This window comes from Asterias rubens, chromosome 7, assembly GCF_902459465.1.
Source record: "Asterias rubens chromosome 7, eAstRub1.3, whole genome shotgun sequence".
NCBI classification, from domain to species: Eukaryota; Metazoa; Echinodermata; class Asteroidea; order Forcipulatida; family Asteriidae; genus Asterias; species Asterias rubens.
The window spans coordinates 21,640,023-21,661,373 of record NC_047068.1 but is presented as its reverse complement, the minus strand read 5'-3'; the positions used below and the strand labels follow the sequence as shown (position 1 = coordinate 21,661,373).

General features: G+C 40.0%; 2 protein-coding genes across 2 annotated transcripts; both read left to right on the top strand.

Moving 5' to 3' along the window:
* The first annotated feature begins 1,849 nt into the window (after positions 1-1,849).
* Positions 1,850-7,290, top strand: LOC117292882 (estrogen-related receptor gamma-like). Its single transcript, XM_033775049.1, has 7 exons — positions 1,850-2,084; positions 2,548-2,789; positions 3,422-3,538; positions 4,152-4,259; positions 4,609-4,806; positions 5,207-5,485; positions 6,298-7,290. Exons 2-7 carry the CDS (start codon positions 2,603-2,605, stop codon positions 6,609-6,611), a joined length of 1,203 nt encoding a protein of 400 aa, XP_033630940.1. The 5' UTR covers positions 1,850-2,084; positions 2,548-2,602; the 3' UTR covers positions 6,612-7,290.
* Positions 7,291-10,956: 3,666 nt separating this feature from the next.
* Positions 10,957-20,403, top strand: LOC117292962 (tektin-3-like). The gene is made up of 6 exons (XM_033775143.1): positions 10,957-12,021; positions 13,731-13,801; positions 15,693-15,836; positions 18,342-18,564; positions 19,034-19,188; positions 19,831-20,403. Exons 1-6 carry the CDS (start codon positions 11,326-11,328, stop codon positions 20,054-20,056), a joined length of 1,515 nt encoding a protein of 504 aa, XP_033631034.1. The 5' UTR covers positions 10,957-11,325; the 3' UTR covers positions 20,057-20,403.
* Positions 20,404-21,351: the final 948 nt, after the last annotated feature.

The following is a 21,351-nucleotide window of genomic DNA, read 5'->3' as shown; positions in this document are numbered from 1 at the left end:
CTGATCTGGTTGTACCCATATAAACTTCTCCTCTGCATTTAACTTTAGACGATACGAGCTGACTTGGGTCGAGTTGACTTGGGAACGAAATAACGTGGGTACGAGTTGACCTGGGTACGAGTTGACTGGGGTACGAGTTGACTTGGGTACAACAGTTTGGGTACGAGTTGACTTGGTACGAGTTGGCCTGTTTCCGTTAGGAATTATAGCTGTCCGACCCCATTCGGCATAACAATAACCCATGGCACCCACACCAAATGCCGTGGTGCCAGCCCTATGCTTTTGCCGTGGTGCCCTCTGCCAAGTTCCAATGAAAATTTCATTGTCCACAAACAAACAAACAAACAAACAAACAAACAAACAAACAAACAAACAAACAAACAAACAAACAAACAAACAAACAAACAAACAAACAAACAAACAAACAAACAAACAAACAAACAAACAAACAAACAAACAAACAAACAAACAAACAAACAAATCATTGTGTTTACGAATGACAGTACTCTTCAAGGCTGAGTGCTGGACCCTCTCAGCTCATGTTACAAAGTCTTGAAACTTATGTTCCTATTCAAAATAAATAATACTCACATAGTGAGAAATTATCGTTTACAAAATGACATTGAAATCATATGCTTCTGAATAAACTGTAATATATATATTGAGTGTTTTGAGCACTTAAAACAAAATGTGTAAAATAGTTTGAATTGTTGACAATAATGCATTAATGCATTCAGGTGGAATCTGTACAAATACAGTTTGAACGCATTATCACAAATCATCATAAAAACCTGCATAAATTTATCGCGTGTCCAAAGCTATGAATAGTTACTATTTTTATCAAATAAACCGTAGTTCAATTGTTGTTAGAGGAGAACAAGAAGTAATCGTATCGTACATGTTTTCTATCCTATCGCGAAATGCACATACAAAGGCTATCTTAATGCACTTTGCCCGAATGGAGAGCTGTCGAGTGGTGTTTTAGAAACTGCGGCTTCAGCCTTTAAAAGTACAGTGGCGCAGTATACATTTCTGGAAGATGTCGTTCATTCCAGTCTTGATTTCAATAACGCATCATTTATATATGCTTCTGGACACCTTTGGTAATTGCCAAAGATTAGTATCCTCACTTGGTGTATTCCAACATTGTTATGCAATAGAAAATTTTGAGACAATTGGTCATCGTAGTTGCAAGAGAATAATGAAAAAAATACACCATTGTTTCACACACTTATGTGCTTTCAGATGCCGAAAAAAGGCTTCAGGCATGAAGTCTTTTATCATTTGAGTGACAAATCACCTCTTTCTCTAAAACTACGTTACTATTAAATCAGAGGTAGCCGTTTCTCACACTGTTTATACTATCAACAGCTCTCCATCGCTCGTTACCATGTAAGTTGTTATGCCAACAATTACTTTGAGTAATTACCATAGTGTCCAGTGCCCAAACCCAACATTGACAAGATTAGTAAACTTTTTAAGCAAACTCCGTTCAGTAGTTGTTTGCTTGTTATGATACAAGTAAGAATACAATTGAGAATACTGGTCTTTGACAATTACCAAAGGTGTCCATTGCCTGTAAGCCATGCCGTAACCTACATTGCGTCACAAGGTTCACCGCTTTGCTCACGGCAACTCAAAGTATTCAAGCATGTGACCGTCACGCCCCAATTCCAAACTCTTATCTAACAAGTTTAACCAGTTTCCACTTTGTGGGTCTATCTTTTTGTTACCAATGATTTTGCTATTTTGTTGCATGACGTGATGTGGACGCTCAATGTCAAGGAGGTTACAGGGCAAAGTTGATTATACACGACAGTTATGCTCAAAATCTTGGTGAACTCTAGTTTTAAGGTACAATGTTTGAATCGTAGCCGTGTTCCCGTTGGACTTTTTCTCCCGCTTCCACGCGGAAATTTACCGCCTCGGGTGTAATTCTAGCGTTTTACAGCGTTGTTGCATTGTGTTTACAGTGCAGAGCTGTGAGTCCCATTGGACTTTTTGGCGGCCCTGTTCAGTTACCGTGGCTGCGTGGAAGTCTTCCGCGACCTCTTTTGGTCTGTTGGTTTTACATCACAGTCGTGGTAAGTTGACAGGGAGGGCAGTTATCATTTAAATTCAATTCAATAACAAGATATTTATTTTATATTGTACTCCTCAATGACAGTGAATATATAATTTGTATTTAGGACAATTTTAAAAAGTAGTTTGCAACAGAATCAATATAACATGTTTACAATAAGAATAAGTAAGCTTATAATTGTTTTTACTTGAAGGCCACACTAACTTGACTGTAATGTTTATATATAATATATATATATATGCAAATATCTTTCCCTAGAAAACTGGACAGTAGATTTTTTATCATGGTGCAGCCATCAAATACCAAACTGAGGCTGGAAGAACAACATAGTCTGGTTCCTATTTACAAAATAACTATCACCATTTGTTATTGATACTCGATACGAGGAACATGACCAAGATGGGGACAGCATGATAAAGGTCTATACCGCGCCCCCATTGGATTTAATTTTTGTCATTCTACAGAAAAGTCGCGGTACTTTAACCCCAAAAGTTCAAAGGGGACACGGGTAGGGACCAAATGCAGACGGCAAGCATCACCACGGGCTTTGTGGAAGCAGAGGGTGGTTCTACGGGGATGTATGGCCCTATGAGGAAGGAGAGGTCTAGGAGGTTGTGCGTGGTGTGCAAAGGGTTGGCAACGGGCTACCATTACGGCGTGGCGTCATGTGAGGCGTGTAAGGCATTCTTCAAGAGAACTGTTCAAAGTAAGTTTTTTATAACTAGGGATCGATTTCACTAAGATAGTCCTAGGACTATGCCATGGAACTCTTTAGGAGTTGCTAACAATTTAAGGCTAGTACTAAGTTTAGGACGAGTGACCCGTCCTAGCTGACTCGAGATAAGACTTTCTTAACTCTTTGTGACCCCCCCCCCACACAGGATTACCCCTTTGAGAATTTGTTGTTAATACATTCTGAGACAGTAACAGTCGAGCCAGGTGTCATTTGTAAAGTCATAGGGCCTGCAGGAAATGACTTAAAAAAATAAGAATGTACTAAAGATTTAACAAAATTCTGTGAAAATGTTGACTCAATTGGTCAGCGAAGTAGCAAGAGAATGATGAAAGTAAACAAAACACTCCTTGGTGCAAAAATTTGTGTGCTCTCAGCAGCTGCCGAAAAAGGGCAGCTGAAGTATTTTATTATTTAGTTGAGAAATTACCTCTTTCTCAAAAAGGACGTTCAAGTTCAGAGGGAGCCGTTTCTCACAATGTTTATACTACCAACAGCTCTCCATTGCACATTACCAGGTAAAATGTTATGCTAACAACTACTTTGACGACATTACTATTAATAGTGTCCAGTGCCTTTAAAATGTTACACTCCAATTAATATAGGGAAGTTGGCCTACTCTTGCTCAGAGGACCAGCAATGTGAAGTGCTTCATGGAAATAGGCGGACATGTCAGTCATGCCGGTACAACAAATGCATCAAAGAAGGCATGATGGTTGAAGGTAATTATACAGGGAACATATACACACTCTTATATCAAGCCAAATAAGACTTCAAACTGTGCATGTGGAGTTACAATGTAAGGTTATTTACATTAAAGGCAACGTATAACTTTTTTTATTGTTTTAATTTTTAATTTTTTTTTTTTTTTTAGAGTAGTTCGATTGTTTTAATCGTATATTTTATGAATGTAGATTAAGTTGACCTGCGAAATGTAGTCGCATTTGTAAGATATTGCCGAAACCCCAGAGCAAATAATGTCCGTGTGCATGAAGAACTTTCACCTGAGAGTCGTTACCGCGGGAACGCTTATAATATTCAAATTCTGGGGGATAACGAGTGTGTTTATTAAGCATCGTATGTTAACAGTTTTGCCATGTAACAGTTTAATGCTTTATGCTTAACAGATCTAAAGAAGTTGGTAATGTGTTTTCATAAATGTGTTTGTTTTTCAACCTGACTTTATGGACATGCACACCGCTGTTCAAAGTTCCCTTTAGTTCCATGATCGAAACGTAGTCCATTGGAGTGTGTCTTTAGTCTAAAAACTGTCAGAAATATTACTGCAATTGGTAAAGCGATTGCTATACATGTTACTTTTCATCCGATATCTAGGTGTCCGACTGAATCGGTGTAAAGGAGGGCGACAGGAGTACAGACGCCGACCGGACGAACGCGACTTCAGCCCGGTCAAATCTGGCCCAAGAAAGAAGAACCAGCATCGTAAGAAACTTGGCATATGTCCTTTTAAGGGACACCAAATTGCCACACATTATATAGCATTTTCCCCATTCAAATCGGTTTCATTTTGAATAGGCCCAATTTTTTCTATTTTTATGTTTACAGTATCATGTTTACAAATTAAAAAAACCAAACAGGCTTCCGAGTGTGTCCACTTTTACGTTTTATGATTCTTGTTTCACCCAAAGGGGGCTGGACTTTTTCAATTTTAATTTTAATTTTTATTTTTATATTGCCTTTAAACGGTATCAAAAGCAAAGTAGCTGCCGCATAATATTTTATCGCTGATTTTTAATTTTGTTAAAGTATTTTCTTTCATGACCACACACAGCTTGTGACTTCTCCACGCGACTGCTCGACATAGAGCCCGAAGTGTTGAAGATCACCATGCCTGAAGAGTTGGTAGAATGGTACAGGTTGCACGGAGCGGACAGTACAGAGGTCACCCCAAAGGCAGGTATGATTATCATGGCTGAGCTGGCAGATCGAGCTCTGATCAACACGGTACAATGGGCCAAGAAAGTTCCAGGTAAGTCTAGCCTCCTATCGTACTACTCACAAGCCTTCAAGGCAATAGACACAAATGGTTGTATTGTCAAAGATAAAAGTATCCTCACTTCGTGTATCTCAACTTAAGCATAAAAAACCTGCGACAATTTGGGCTTAACTAGTCATTGAAGTTGTAAGATATTAAAAGATGAAAGAATATTATTTTCAGATGCCTGCTTGAAAGGCTTCAGGCCTAAAGTCTTTCTCCAAATGTTTTAGTGAGGAAATGTCATCTCTCTCAAAGACTACGTTATTTCACAGGGAGAAACCATAGTGTACGAGCAAATGACGGTACTTCCATACTTCGCCCCCAAATCCAGGTTTCGACTGGCTGTGTCTGAAAACCAATAACGGTTCTTCCATTTCGCCCCCAAATCCAGGTTTCGAAAAGCTGTGCCTGAGCGATCAGATGGCTCTACTGTGTAACTCGTGGATGGAGATCCTTCTCACCAATGTGATCTACCGCTCCTCGCTCCTACAACAGAGCAAAGAGAAACCGCTCTTCTTTGCCGATGGCTTCATCATGACCAGACGGCTGTGCATTGAGAAGGGTGTACTCATCTATGACCAGATCACCAACGTGGTTGACCGCCTTCGGCCTCTTGGTGTCAGCAAGGGGATCGCCGTACTCCTCAAGGCAATGATTCTGTTTAACGCAGGTTAGAGATTATAGTCTTGGTCCAAGACGTCACCACCTCTTACTCGTAATGTAGTATGATAAACCGACAGAGGGCGTTTTTTTCTTGAATCCATTTTGGTTGACGACTGTCTAAAGCTGGGAACCGAACCAAGGAAAGACGTACACTCTAAATGGGATGGGATTTAACAAATAAAGGATTGTAGTAATGGAACAATCCATTTGAAGATTTTAAATTTGATTTTTTGCATTTGATTGTTGAATGCTTAGGATTTACCAATTGAGAGTGTATTGACAGCGGGTTCAGTCTGCTCTCATTACCACATAGTGTAAAGGATGGGACGTAAGGCCGTTGGTCCCGTGTGTTGGTGTAACACGTGTAAGAGAACACAATGCACTTTTTGAACAGAGAAGGGGTTCGCCCCGATATCTGGTTAGATTGGCAGTAATTGCGCCACAGCCATTATTGTTCTATGTAAAAGGAGTAGGCCTAGACCTCATAATTCAAACGTAATAGTCCCACACACCTTGAAGGAAAAATACTGTATGGTAAAGCGCATTGATACGGTTATTGTGGAATGCGCTATATAAGAATTTGTTTAAGCGCTTAGAGAATTAAGTGTTAGTTGTTAGGCGCTATATAAATCGAAAGTTATTATTATTATTATTATTGAGCGTCACTGAGTGACGGATATGTGCGCTAAATATAAGGACGGCACTGCTATTATTATTATTATGGACAAGGGTTAATATTTAGTAATCTGTTTTAATATAAAAAAAATTGTTGAAACTAAATGAGTACAACAGGCCTCTATTTTTGTTTTAAAAATATAGGTCCATCATTGTCCAACCCGCTCCCGCTCCAGGCCACCGATGAACTGCAAGAACTCCAGTTGACAGCATTCGACGCCTTGCATCAGCGCATCTACAGAGAACACCCGAAGGACTATCGGCTCGTCTACCGTCTCATGACACTCTTGCCGCTTATTAAGGACATTGCCTTGACGATATCTTCCCTAGTGTGGATTGAGTTCAACCAGGAACAAGTCCCCATGCAACGATTGCTTAGCGAGGTTCTGCAGCCTTTTTTGCATACCAGAATGGGGCAGAAGGGCGCCCCCATCCACCCCCCTCCTCAATCAAGCTAGCCTGAACATCTGACGGTACACTTCGAGGATCGTGAATTACGCCAGAGATCGGCTATTGAGCCAACGCACATAACCACCTTTGAACTCTCAACATTGGCTTTCATTGTTCTTAAGATTCGCAGCTACATCCGATGGTCATGTGTATACATAAAAACAGCCAACAACTGTAAAGGGGACCAGTCTACCATAAAGCATGCTTCTAAAGGAACTGTCACTTAAAGAAATATATTATTTTGTCTTTACTGCGTTTTACAAGCTTGACAGATTGTAACCTAAATCGATACGAATGGGCACATCCGTATAATTTTGGTTAACGTTTTGAGTTTGCAGTTAAGTAACAACAAAATCACCGAAACATTAGGCCTATGTCTGTGAAGAAATTATATAGCCAAAATCTACTTCCACAAGGTTGACAAAACATGAGAGCAACGAATTTAGAAACGCTTCTCTTAGATTGGCGTGAATTTCTCTTGTGTTTAGCATTATGCAAACAACATTTCCGTATAAAATACACTCAAAGTCGTTGATTATGTCCCAGGAAAATCTGTCCGCCCGAGATTCTGTCGCCCATGAAAATGGACTTGATGAGGAGGATTCAACAGAGGGTGCTATCAGAAGAAGTTTTTTTGTACAGTTCGTACCTTTTCGCAAATACTGTGGCGCGCGCGTAAAGCTTGGAATTAGGTGCATTGTGGTCTAGCTGGTGTCCAAATTTGATCCATATCTATCCCACAATGCACCTCATTCAACAGTCTGCGCTTGCGCAATGGTATTTGCGAAAAGGTCTATATGGGGGACAGAATCTCCTGCCACAACTAGGCCTATACATGTTCATCACTAGAGCTGTAGAAAATTGGTTATAACGAATGTTTTACCATCTCATCAAACAAACATTGTGTTTTTCATTGTGGCATTGAGTGCCACCAGCATAGACCAAGGACTAGAGCTTTTTTTCCAGATTCCATGCAAATAAAGGACACTGTACACCTATTCTGTATAACCAAGGACGTCCATTGTGGAACAGAACTGTTCGTCCATTAAGTTGTTTGCAAACATGATGCGCTTGGTGAGGGAAGTCAGTTTTGTATCTACATTGTGTCCACCTATCTCCTTATTTTCAAGCAGACATGTGGGCATTAAGGGGAGGGGGTGGGTGTTGGCTGATTTGTTGATTATTACGTAGTAGGGACCATTACATTTAATGTTTGCGGTGTCACTTTGGGAACACCGTACATAACATTCGACGATTTACTGAGGCTCAATAGTGTCTGGTGCACAAACAAAAGTTTTCCTTTCCCCAAAAAGAAAAATCTAGTTTCATCATTACGTTTACTGGTCAATTTATTTTCCACGTGACAAACTTGGGCAAATCGTAAAGCATTAGTCTGGACACAGTCCATTAGTACAAGCATGGCTCCACACACACACACACAGACAAAACAAACGTTCGCAACTAACTGCAGTCGAACTCCGAAGACAGTAAAACTTAACAAGTAGGCCTGCAGTGTAGTTCGAAGCTTTGCATGGTGTGGACAATAGGAAGAAACTATAAACAAATAGTAAACCTGTCTGTAAAACCATGTATAAATCTATGTAATTGTGAAAGTGTTGGCTGGTGAAAGTGTTGGCTCTGAAAGGGCCGGTGTGGTCTCGACTTTTCGAACTGCGGAATGCTCAAGAGAAATTCAACATGTGACGAACCGGACATTTTACCAGACTGAAACGAACGTCCCCGAAACACTTATTTTGTCCATATAATTTTAATCTTTAAAACATCTCTTTGGTTTTTACCTTGTTAATTTCTTATTACACAGAGCAGTTAAGGTTCAGCCTAACTATAATAATGCCACAAAATGTAAACTGGAGTCAATATTATGACCAATACTGAACTGTATGGCAATGATCCAAAGTATAAAATACAACAACATCGTCCGATACTCGCAGGGCACTCATACAGAAACACCAAAGAACCTGTCTCTCAGCTTATCACCTGGTCACTCAACAAAACATGGAAGGGGAAGGTAGAAGCTCAGCTATACAGATGTAGTTGCTATAAGGGAAGTCGGGGTGCTTCCAGCTGATCTTCCCAACCAAAGGAGACATAGACAAGGATTGGCACAAGATTCATACCTTGGTCAATTAAAAGAGAAAGAGAGTGTGTTGTTGATTTGCTGTTTACTATCATTCCCTCCTCCTTCTTTCTTGTAACTTAGTTTGTTGATTGTGCAATATTTGTCTTTATTGTTGATATGAAATCAACTTTAGAGTCCAAACTGTCCTGATTTTAACCCCCTTTTTCAGAATAGTATTCTGAGTCTTTAACTAGGCAGTTTAGCTTTCACATACGATAGGCATATGGGTGAAGGACAGATTATACCACAATACTTTAAAGGTACTGGACACATTTTGGTAAGCACCCAAAGAGACAACACAACCATATACTTATCCCGACTTCTATATCCTTCATCGAACGCGTCAAAAATAATTCTCATGTCACAAGATAAACAAACCATTTCCTGAACAAAATGTTACTATATTGATTGATTTAAAGGCAAGTGTGCTCGAATGTCATGTCAACGTCAGTCTGGCTGATTTGCTAAATACACGAAGGTTATAATATCGCCAACAGCACCAGACGTTGTACACGTAGGCACGTGGCATTTAGTCACCTTTTTGACCCTCTCGGCTTTTTGCGCGCAATATGACACGGTCGTCTGCTGAGGGGGTTAGGTTTGATTTGACAGCTCATAGTTGCCAACTGGGTAACTGTGTCCAGGAAACCCGAACCTCGCCTTCTAACAAATCCATGTTCTTAAGGGTTCAATGCGTCTGGGTTTAGTGGTTTAAAGGCATGCAAAGAATACCTTTGGGTTTTAACTATTCGATTGTTTAATTCCTATATTAATGATGTTGTATACAATAAAACAAACATGTGAACATTTCACTTCAAAATGTGGTCGTGTTTTTTTTATAGATATCGCCGAAAGTACGGAGCGAATGTACATGCAGGAATAATAATCCTTATGGAAAACATGTACACAATCTGAGAAGCGTTACAGCCGTAACACTTCTTATTATCCAAGTTTTTGGGAGATAACAAGTTATACCATAGAGTAAGGACAGAAACTCTACTGGTTATACCTTTTCCCATAACCGTAGTAGGCCTATACTTCGAAGTGAACTCATAAAATGCATTATACTATTCAAAGCTGCTGTACTTGTTGTTACGTCGTATAATATACGCATACGTTTTTATTGACACTAATGTTCAGTGTCACTCAGAGTGCATTTCAACTTTGATCAAACTATGTGTATTTCTGTTCGTAAATTTAAACAGTGTGTTGAACTCAGTACAGTATTTATACAAATTGTCTTGAAATATCTTGAATTGGAAAGTTGTGAATTTGTACAAACATGTCCTTGCACTTAGTTATTGCCAATACAAGTTACTTTGTCTCAACTTAAGCTGCTTGTGATAAACTTTAAGTAGCCTTTAAAAATGTGAAAGTTTCCTAATGCTTGGATCATGATGTTTTTACATCCAAACAATGAACCCCAATGCCGGTAGGCGTGTGTAAGCTTATGTAGCACTATGTAAATCGAGGTTGGTGGTTCATTGAATATTAAGGAAAGAAAGAGACCATGTACGATGTCACCATAACCCCCAGATCGATCAAACCTTCACGGGAGTGCGTTACTAAGGGCCGTCTATTGACAGTCGTCATGGGGTGGAACTGGGCTCTTTTGTACACGGCAAATAGTATGACTGGTTGTAAAACAGCACCATCTATAGACTTGATTTCAAGTCTGAGATTGTGGTTATTACTCTGCATTAGCCACAAAAACGCCCGCACAGAACCCCAATTCCAATTTGCCTAAGGTGTGTACAAACCATTGAACAATGTTACCAAGTATGTGGTCGTAAACTAATAACGGAGGTTATGTTACTCTCTTAAAATGTAAAAGAGGGAAAAGACGGGAGAAAGACGGGTATACTTTCAACTCGATCTAGTAAAGTTCGTTTCAGATTCACTCAAACAGAGTAACACAGACTGATTTTCACCCTTTAAAAGAGTGAAACTGGCACCACTTGGGACAAGAGGGTGAAATTGTCCTCTTTTAAGAGAGTAAACGAGGAGGTCGCTATTATTTCAGGCAATAATGTATTTGTTTTCGGGTAGACTAAAAAAACACGATCGCAGACTTGGGACCAAGTCTACGCCATCTATAGTCGGCACACTAATCTATATACTGTGCCACACTGCTCATGTGCTATAGACACCGGACACACACCGTGCGGGTTGTGAACAATAGGGCGTCCGTAGCAACAACCCGGTTGCACACTGACTGCATAATGCATTAGCTGGGCCGCCGGGGGCACGGAGTTGGTTTCTATAAACATAAACCGGTCGTGAAGAGGCATCGAGTGGATCGCTACGTTTAAGATCTACGGATTCCCCGCATTAGGAGCAGACAAATCTTCTCGTCAGACAAATAAGACGGGGCCACCAGCTAGTTGAAGACTCGACAGAACATTTATTCAGGGAGTTTCAGAATACTGATTTCCCTTGGAACAATTTATTGTAGTAATAAATTTAACCGAGTGGATATTAACCACTTCTGCCAGCAGACCGTACTTCACCTTTGGAATTCCCGCAACAAACCACGAGTCACACCTGTTGAGTTCAAAGTCTTGTACTACTTGACAGAAATCATGCAGGATTACTACGGACAAACCATGACCGCTAGCTACTTCTCTGCCCCAAGAGTGGGTATGGGAACGAGCTATCTGCCCCCACTCGAGAGCACCATGCAGGCGTCTTACAAGAGCTACGCCCCACCCTTCGTCGTCAGCCAATCTCTCAATCTACCATGGAAGCCGAGCACCTACCAACGTGGTGCCATGAGGTCCATGCCGACAAGCCTCAGCGCCCCAGAGCTCAACCCTAGCACTCTCTACCGAGACGATGTTGTATCCAGAGTCCCCCCTCTCATGCCGTCTGCTCGCACCGCTCTCTTCTCCAAGTACACCCCAACAGATTGGTTCAAGTCCAACAACCAGAACTACCGCTCTTCGGACATGACCCGCAGCGCGGCCCAGCGTCTGCGAGACGAGAACGTCCGAATCTGCCACGACACCGACGCACGCACGGTCAAGACGCAACAGGAATCCAGCAAGAATCTCGGCAACAGACTCCAAGACATCAACTTCTGGAAGTCTGAACTGAACCACGAGCTTGACGAGATGGGTAAGGAAATCGGAGACCTGGCCGCCTGGAAGCAGAGGACAGAGAACGCCCTTAAGGAGACGGAAGGACCTCTCCAGATTGCTCAGGAGTGTCTCTTTAACAGAGAGAAGAGGCAGGGTATTGATCTAGTCAACGATGTGGTGGAGAAAGAGCTGATTAGGGTGAGTTTTAAAACAATAGAAAGTTTGAACAATATTATGCTCAAAATATGACCATATTGTTCTATTTTACGAGAAGAGATAAGACGTTGCATGTTTATAGCCCAGTGGCGGCAGTTTGTGACAAGACAAGACAATGTCGAGATTTCATTTTACATGTGGGAGGAAAACCCCTGTGAATAGTTCCAGGGAAAACCCACGCAGCCAAGTAGCTCTAAAAACCACTATCCACATAGTGCCCCAGATTCGAAACTGAAGTCACAGGCAAGGCAAGAAACCATTACGCCCGCATACCCAACAACCTGACCGACCTATATTTGACTTCTAAATGCGAATTGTTATAAGTAAGTCTGTCTTTAGTAACTTTAAACTTTTGATATTAATTGCTGTGTCTTTAAGTTTATTTTTGTCAAACACACCTTTAGTCAACCATTTATCAAAAACATGTTGCTTATCCGCTCTGATCCTTGGACCAAAATATTGATACTTTACAGGCAACAAAGACTGGGTCCGCAAACTGTAAGGTTCCAAACATTGGCTTTTTGTAACAATAAGATTTAAACAACTTGAGGAAAAATGGCGTCACACAAACTTCAACTAAAGAATTAAACCAATTTCTATGTGTGATTCTGAAGAGACCAACATCCGCAATCAAATGTATTGTCTCCTGACACCTACTAAAATTCTTTTTTCAACAACCTCTAAAAAAAACAAAAAAACATATAGAGGTTATGAAACGAAGTTCAATGAGCTATGATAATAATTTCAGGTTTATTCAAAATGGTTGTTGTCCTGGTGGAGAACGATTAAATGCCGCACCTAATGATTAGATTATCAATATCACTAAAGCACTGTTGACTTAACTTGAAATGACATTTAGAGAGGTGCAAAGTATATGCAGTTATATCAAGCAGACAATGCGCCACATACAAAAACACTGTGCCCATGGCGATCCAATGAATTTTTAATCAACTTTATGAATGTATACACGCATTCGGGTCATCTACACATGAAGGTCTTTTGAGAATGAGCAGGGTCTTGTGTATGATATTTTAAGTGACTTGGGTACGAGGTTACCGACATCTGGGCCAAAGTTCATACAGCTGTTAAGCAGATAATTTCTTTGCTGAGCAGAAATGTAGTGAGACACCTGTTCACAACAATGTGAACTTAGGGCAAATTGTCAGTTACATCTCACTGGGAATGTGTTATAATCTAAAAAATTAAAACACTCGATATAATTTCCACCTGTCCTGTGAAATATTTACAGTTATGAAAACGTTTTCCATATTCTCTGACAAAACAAGTGTATCTTTTCTCCATGGATTTGGCATATTGCAAAAAAAGTTCTTCTTGATTGTTGTTGTTGATGTACGAATGGTACAAGCCAGACTGCCCCGAGGCCATAGACTAAACCCATCTAAGTGCTAAGCCGGATTGCCTACCTACCTACATGTATCTAGAAAGTTTCCTACAACTAATACAGTAGACTCAATTGTATCGACGAGAAGTCAAAGTTAATGCTCTTTTAGCAGTGTAAACCTCTCACTAACTTGTTCAATATTACTAATTTTATGTTAAAGCTGTCATTTAGGCGGGGAAAATAAGCATTTTCGAGCGAATACGAAACATGTCAATGTCTCTGATAATATTGTAACTTATTGGATGCCACTTCTGAGATGCTGAATCTAATTTCTTTTGTTTCATTGCAGGAAGTGAATCAGATCCGTGCATGTCAAAACAAACTACGAAAGTCGATTGATCGTGCCGCAACACAGCTAAGGTAAGTGATGACTTCGCGCCTAAAATAATGTTGGAGAGAATAACACAATGAAGCCCCGAAAACAACATTAAAATGCTGAAAATCAGATCTTGTTTTCGACATTCTCGAGCGCGATTGATATATCAAAAACAACATATCAAACATATCAGCGGTTTTCAAATTGTCGTTCATAAAATGGACTCAAACAAAACACAATAATTATACCAATTTATAACTCAATGATACGGCTAGTATGGAAATAAATGTAAGATTGAATTGAATTGCCTGTGCATTTCAATTCAATTATAGCGTACCATCACATGGCTGACTTCATGCTCTAACTCAATCAAGTAATCTACCAACACGATAAAATAAACATTGCCTCAGAGAGAAGTGTTACAGTAAGTGAAAGAACTAGTGACCGAAGTTCACTGCAATTGATTCGTCAATAGTCTCTTAAACAACTCGTCAGCTGCCACCTTGTTTGGACAGTGGGTGGTGAAGTGACGAGGATTGCCTGGCAACGTGTCATTGAGCGACCATAAAGCAGACTATAGAGTCCGGTTCATACATTATGCGATTGCGACACGATTTTGACGTCACATTGCTGTTTTCGCAGCGACACTTCGATACAAGATTGTGACACGAAGTCACAATGGCACTTTGATACAAGAATTTGACCCGCAGTCACAATGACACTTCGATACAAGATCGTGACAAGCATTCACTCAGGACAACTGTCAGTTATGAGTGCAGAACATTGAGCAAGAAAACGTCGTCACAATATGACTTCTTTTCTCAAACAATGTAGACCCCAATTAAATGCAATAACAAGTTGGGTCTTTGTTATGTTTTTGCACATCACAGGAGTTAATCGGTTGTAAGGGAACAATGTAACCTAATTGGCGCAGTGGCACAAAAGATGTTAATCAAGTCATGCGTAATGAGTGACGTCACTCAACGTCATCAATCTATACGTACGGTCAAACGCAGCAGCAGAAACTTTTTGGGCTTCTGTGCATCCAACACAATGTTCTCAGTAACTATGGATTATGTCAGCCTTCCTTTCCCGTGTAGGCTTTACGCATTCCAGGAAACTGTCCTCAACTCAAACTTTCTTAAACACAATTATCAAGGGCAGCAAAACAAGACGTCCCGGTGAAAAAAAAGTAACACGAAAAAGATCTATACTATTATTATTAAGACAAAAGAGCAACTCCTACACATAATATACTCAATAGACCCATGCCAAGAGATCATGGTTCAAACCCAAGCAACGAATTGTTGTCATCAATAGGCAAAAAAGTGCACATAGAAACACAAAAAGATCACTTGAAGAAAAACACAACAACCAGGATGTCATTTTACTTGCCATTTATCAAGAAACAGCTGGACAGACAGTGACAATTTTTGTAACATCGATTACTGAAGTAAACTCGCACCTGCTTAGGTGTGATACGGTAACTGTTTACCCCTCCCATCTGACACGAACTCTAAATTGATAAATAGTCTGGCGCCGTTGTCAAGACGACCCTTTGTGAATCCTGCGTCGAGACTGATTTGGGTGAAACAATCCTTTACAAAAACAGCGACAAATCTAACACGATGGGAGGGGAAATTACGGTGATTAATTTGAGACCCACCTTTCAATCTTGAAGTCAATTAATATAATAATTGATATTCTGAAATGTTGCAGTTTGTAAAAGAAAAACACGGGACCAAGCGTTCGCTGAAAATGATTTTCACTAGTTAAGTAACAGTAAATTTGAATAACATTACAAACGAACCCAGCTAGTTCTTTCTCATAAAAGACATGACTTTTCTGAGAGGAAATACACCTTCAAGCCCTTGATCTTAAATTAAGGGTTTTCGTCAATTTGACTGAACATGTTTTAATTATTATTTCTTCCAGTATGAGCCGCGCTGCCCAGCACGAGCTTGAGAAGGACCTGACCGACAAATTCCGGGCACTGACCATCGACAATAAGTGTCACCAGCTCGCCAACACCTCCCACGGACTGGCTTACTACCGCGGGGTGGAAGGAGTCGATCAATGGTAAGACAATCAACTATAAATCAAACAATTTCCATCTTCTGTAGTTAGAATATACTGTACTAGTGAACATTTCACTCTCTTGTCCGAGTGGTGTTAGTTTTGCTCTTTTGAGAGTGAAAGTCAATCTGTGTCACTCTTTTTGACTCAGTGAAATTGGAACGAACTTCACTCTAAATCAATTTGAAAGTACAGGTCTTTCACTCAGGTATTTCAAATGGTTACCTGCCATATGGCTATTTGCAAGAGTTGTTGCCCGGTCTCGAGAGATTTTCCTTAGGTGGTGCCGAGTGACTTCAGAAAGCTTCTTTAAACAAAAAGGTGGGGAGAAGAAAGAAAGACAACCAAAACAACACTTCAACCGAATTGAAACCTTGTTCTCCAGAAGGCGGTCAGAGCACCCTGATCGAAACGTCGAGCAGAAACAGACCCGCTCTTCTCAGAGCAAACACTTACTCAAATAAGAGATGTTTACATGTCACCTCAAACCTTACTTCCTTAAAAACCTTGTTAGTTACTATAATGGTCAGCAGCTCGACTGTCCTTCAGCTGGGGGCAAAAGGGCGGGTCGGTTACCGTTCTCTCAATTTGGAATAAAGGCAATGTTTCCCTGTACAATACAGCAATCCCCATAGGGCGTAGGGCGATGCTGTTTGTGCAATTGCTTGACACACACACAAACCAAACGGACTGTGGGTCTGCAGTCTTCAAGCTGAACATCTGCATTCAGACAGATACAATGAATGTACAAAGTTATCGAGTTATTTCATCACTGAAGAGTTCCGAATACAACTCAATTACTTTTAGAAGATCCCATTAACAACCACTATATCTTATTTGGTGAGTGTTTTAGAATAAAAGTAGGCCTATTCCAATCTGATGACGACCCAATAATCTGGTTGTCACGGACAGTAGCAAACAACACTATTGACTGTTTTGATTGGCAATTCTTTATGAATGATAAAACCATAAATACTTTAGGCATATAAATGCATCTAGGGTAGAACGATCGTGCCGCCAATGAAACGCATAGATTTATTTAGCAGTTGCTAAGGTAACCGCGCCAACTTTGACCCATATTATAATTTACTAGAATGAAGTTACAATAACCAAACAATATGGAGGTTCATTCTACCCCCATGATAAACTTAAATAAAAACTGCACTGAAAACTCCATCTTGAAAACCCCCATATGATCTCAGCGAAAATACATCGCGCTGTTTACACCACCAGTTGGTTTCAGAACCACCACAACTCATCAGATTTACTTACAAAACATACATCATTATATAAGCCTATACATGGTGCTATTGCAAACCTTGCTAGGTTTTTCAAAAACCTGTTATCCTTCATTCAAAGTTTGAAATCCTACTTAATTAATGAACATTTCGCAGACCTTATGTCTATTTCGCTAATATGCGGTTGCTAATACTTGTATAAACATCTTCTGGTTTAAGTGACATAGTAACTAAAGACCCTATGTTACACTACATGCGATCAAACAGAAAGTTTTGTTCGCAAAGTCTAAGCTCCGTTCTAAACCAAATATTTGGAAATCGAAGATGGAGTCTGCCTGAGTAGACAAACATTCAAGACAAACAATGAAAAACCAAGCAGAGGCTGGTATTAGAGTATGTATGCACTGCGCAAAAATAAACATCAGAAGGGTACACGATGGGGGTATCCATATCCCAACCCGTTCCAACCAGTCTCACATGGCAAATAAAATGGCGTCTGTTGCTAGGCAATGGGTCAACAGATCCAAGGTTGTATTATTGGGCGTAACCATGGTCAGCTAAAAGGCACTCGTGGTGGTCATGAATTTTTTAAGCATGTCGTCTCTGTTCAAGAGATCGCTGCTATGAATAAATTATTGGTAGGGAGTTGGAATGAGTCGAAATGAATAATAGAGCACAGTTGGTGATTGTATCGAAGAAACGATAAGGAGTTGCCCCCCCCCCACACACACACAACCCCAGCCCTCCCCTCCCACGGACAAAGCCACGGTGTTACTCCTGGCAACCACTCTGTTTCCGGGCTAATTTCTAAATACTAAATAAAAAAACACATTATACCTAACAAGTGTAAAACAGTTTAGTACACTGCCGAGTTGTTTGAAACCGAGTTGTTAAGAAAGGTAAACGGGAAACCTGTCGATGAAGTACATATTGCATGGTATTTTAGCTTGCAACTTCGACGAATGGATTATGCTTAGTTGCTTTTGTGTTCAAGCAGTATGATCATGCTCCAGAAACAAGAATGAATCTGTGTACTGATATCTATAAAGTACATGAAGTCATTCTGACGAGCAATAATGCAATTTTTATAATTTCATTAAATTTTAGTTGTCAACCACCGGTTCCTTTCAGAACCAACACTACTCAAAAGAGATATTCACATGGTGTTACCGCAAACCTCTATTAGATATACTTCCACCATGAACAGTTTCAGATCCTATACTTAATTTCATTTGATTAATACATGATTATTTTGCTTTTCTTATAACAGTGTCTCCTTGCCCGAATCATGGGCCAAGTTCACCAATGACAACATTCTGCGGTCACAACGGGAACGTAATAGCTCCAAGGGTATGCGAGGCGACATTGACAGCTGTCTACAAGAGACTTCCAATGACATGTGGGTCCAGAATAACAGTGTCAATGTAGCCTTCTCTGGACGCATTGCTGAGAGTATGGATGCACGCAACAGCCTGCAGTCGCATCTAGCCAGGGTTAGTGTTCACACATAATCATGTTGAAACTTTAAATTTGTCTTTACCCTTATAAAAAGTGGCTTCTTTTAAAGTGCTCATGTCTGTCACTCAGCGACACTCAAGACACTTCAACATTCACTATTTTCCTTCAATTAATAGGATATGTTTGAATTATGAGACCTACTCGTTTACATATCACCATGTTATGGTTTACAAGGTGCTGTGACGCAATATGCAGCCAATGATACCAGGAACACCCGGGGCGAACCCCTTTCTCTACGTGCGTTACACAGCACGCCCGTACTTTGCAGCCAATGATAACAGGAACACCCGGGGCGAACCCCTTTCTCTACGTGCGTTACACAGCACGCCCGCACTTTGCAGCCAATGAAAGTACGGGCGTACATTTAAAGTAGCAAAGGATTTTAAATTGCTACCATATCTGTCCTGGTTAATTTATCAATCTTTATCTCTCATAATGTTTTAGGTTCTACAAGAAATCAACGAGATGGAGAATAACTGTGACGTCCTTCGCAAGGCCATTGCCGATAAGACTGCCCCGATGCAGGTCGCACAGAGTAGATTGGAGAGCCGTACACGACGCCCCAACGTAGAGCTTTGCCGTGACCAGCCTCAGCACAGGTAGGTACCAATAGGTACCCCGCACACCCGCCAAATTTCACGACGGTACCCAACCCGTTGGGAGCCACAATGGCAGAGCCAAAACTTTCTTTTAATTGCCCTTATTTAGAAAGTAGATTGAACATAATCTACCTAACAAGTTAGATACATACACGGTGTTACCACAAACCAAATACATAGTTAAACTACATTTGTATCTCTGTGACGTCACTATATCGATGAAATTGTAGATTATTTTAACGATAAAACTCAACTGTTACTGTAGATTCGTATTATTACAAATCTACACTCAATTATTACCTATAGAGGTAACAAACAAATAACTGTAGATTCGTTAAAAAGTAAAATGATAGTTAAAATTTAAATGGAATGTCCTTCCAAATTGAAAGACAACATGATATGCATACTCAGCTGAAAACATGCTATATTTATATTTCCCCCGAGTCAAACCGTATTTAGTAAAAACATGATGGTAAACTGACCAAAACATTGTACTCGATAATGTTACAAGCACTGTAAAACACGCTGATATCAATAGTTTAAACAAAGAAACTAACAAGTGATATGCTAAATAATTTTAAACCAATTAAACGGTTATTTGACGCAATTTTAACCTCCACTTTCCTTATTTTTATACTTTAGGCTCGTACGCGAAGTCGGTCAGATCTACGAGACAGTAGACGTCTTACAGAACCGTCTCCGTGCCGCAGAGAGCGCCCTCCAGGAGCTGGTCAACACCAAGACAACCCTGGAACATGACCTCGGGGTCAAGAACAACAGCTTGTACATCGACAAAGAGAAGTGCATGGGTACCAGGAGGACCTATCCCACCACAGCTAAACTGGCCGGGTACCGCGGACAACCTTGAATTTTGTTTACGTCATTGAACTTTTATAGGCGCAAAAACGAATGTGATATAGATGTATAATTTGGCACGATACAAATTTTAAAATGTTTTGTTGTTTTTGATGGAAACAGTGGGACTAACTTTCATTCGTTCTGGCAAACTTCTGTCTGATGGAGTTGCAAGAAAGTGTTTCAATTTTAAGGCGCGAAAACTATTTGAAAAACGTGGTATACATGTAAATGTATAATTTGGCACCATACGAGTTTTAAAAAAATGTTCTGACCGATAGAGTTGCATTAAACTGTTTCGCTTCTATGGGAAATTTGATGTCACACTGAACTATTTTTTATTTGGGGGGGGGGGGGGGGGTGGAAAAAGACGAACCAACTTTCCTTGTGTTTAAAAACTTCTGGCCGTGAGAGTTGCTTCTGGAAAAAAACCGTTTTATTCCAAGTGATGGAATTGGTGGAAAGGGGGTTAAATAAATTGTTTTCTGCTTTGTTCATACGATGTATATATTTTCGCTAATTGTATTATGTACCGATGGAAAAAGGCGTCAGCATTTCAGTTGGTTTATTTTGTGCACATGGAAACTGTCATTGGTGCTTTACACACGAGGGAAGGTGTACGAACGAGCTTTATGCGATTTGGGGGAAAAGTGCACAATGTTTTTTAGTATCCCATTTTAAAACCAGAACTGCTTTTTATTTTCTGTCTAGTAAAAAAGATGACCCCTTAAAGAATACAATAGCACTTATTTTGAGTTAGTACCCCCCATATTTCCAGAAAGCAAATAAATGTACGCAATATAACAAAAAAAAAAAGAAGAGATTTAAAAGCAATTGGCAATTGTCATTTGCAATGGAATTTATCGGGAGGTTTAAAACGAATTTATAAAAATCATCTTGTTTAAAAAGTGTGCTTTAATGATGTTTAATTTCTAAAACACTACAAAGTTTAACAAACAGATTTTCATGGAAAAGTATTCTTGTACAGTGTAAAAAAAGAAATCCTAGCAGTTTATACAAAAACCCATAATCAACCGCCGTCAGAAGCCAGTATAAAAGCTGCTCGGCTTATGGCCATTTTTATCCAGTATTTTTGAAGAGTCTTTTTCTATAAATTGTTGTGGCAACTGTTCATCATTTGCATTAAAATCATTATGTAAATAACACTGTTATAATGTGTTTTGATCATATCACACTAACAAGCTTTTGCATGGAATGTGTTTATTGAGTGTGACTTTTTGGTTTGTTTCCACCTTCGATGCCGGTTTCAGTAGTTTATTGTCCCTACATCAAATAACCAGCAAGGCA

Coding starts and splice junctions, on each gene's coding strand:
- LOC117292882 (XM_033775049.1), top strand. CDS start 2,603: ATGCAGACGGCAAGCATCACCACGGGCTTTGTGGAAGCAGAGGGTGGT. Junction 2,790..3,421: donor CTTCAAGAGAACTGTTCAAA/GTAAGTTTTTTA, acceptor CAATTAATATAG/GGAAGTTGGCCTACTCTTGC. Junction 4,260..4,608: donor AAGAAAGAAGAACCAGCATC/GTAAGAAACTTG, acceptor GACCACACACAG/CTTGTGACTTCTCCACGCGA.
- LOC117292962 (XM_033775143.1), top strand. CDS start 11,326: ATGCAGGATTACTACGGACAAACCATGACCGCTAGCTACTTCTCTGCC. Junction 13,802..15,692: donor CGTGCCGCAACACAGCTAAG/GTAAGTGATGAC, acceptor TATTTCTTCCAG/TATGAGCCGCGCTGCCCAGC. Junction 18,565..19,033: donor TGCAGTCGCATCTAGCCAGG/GTTAGTGTTCAC, acceptor ATAATGTTTTAG/GTTCTACAAGAAATCAACGA.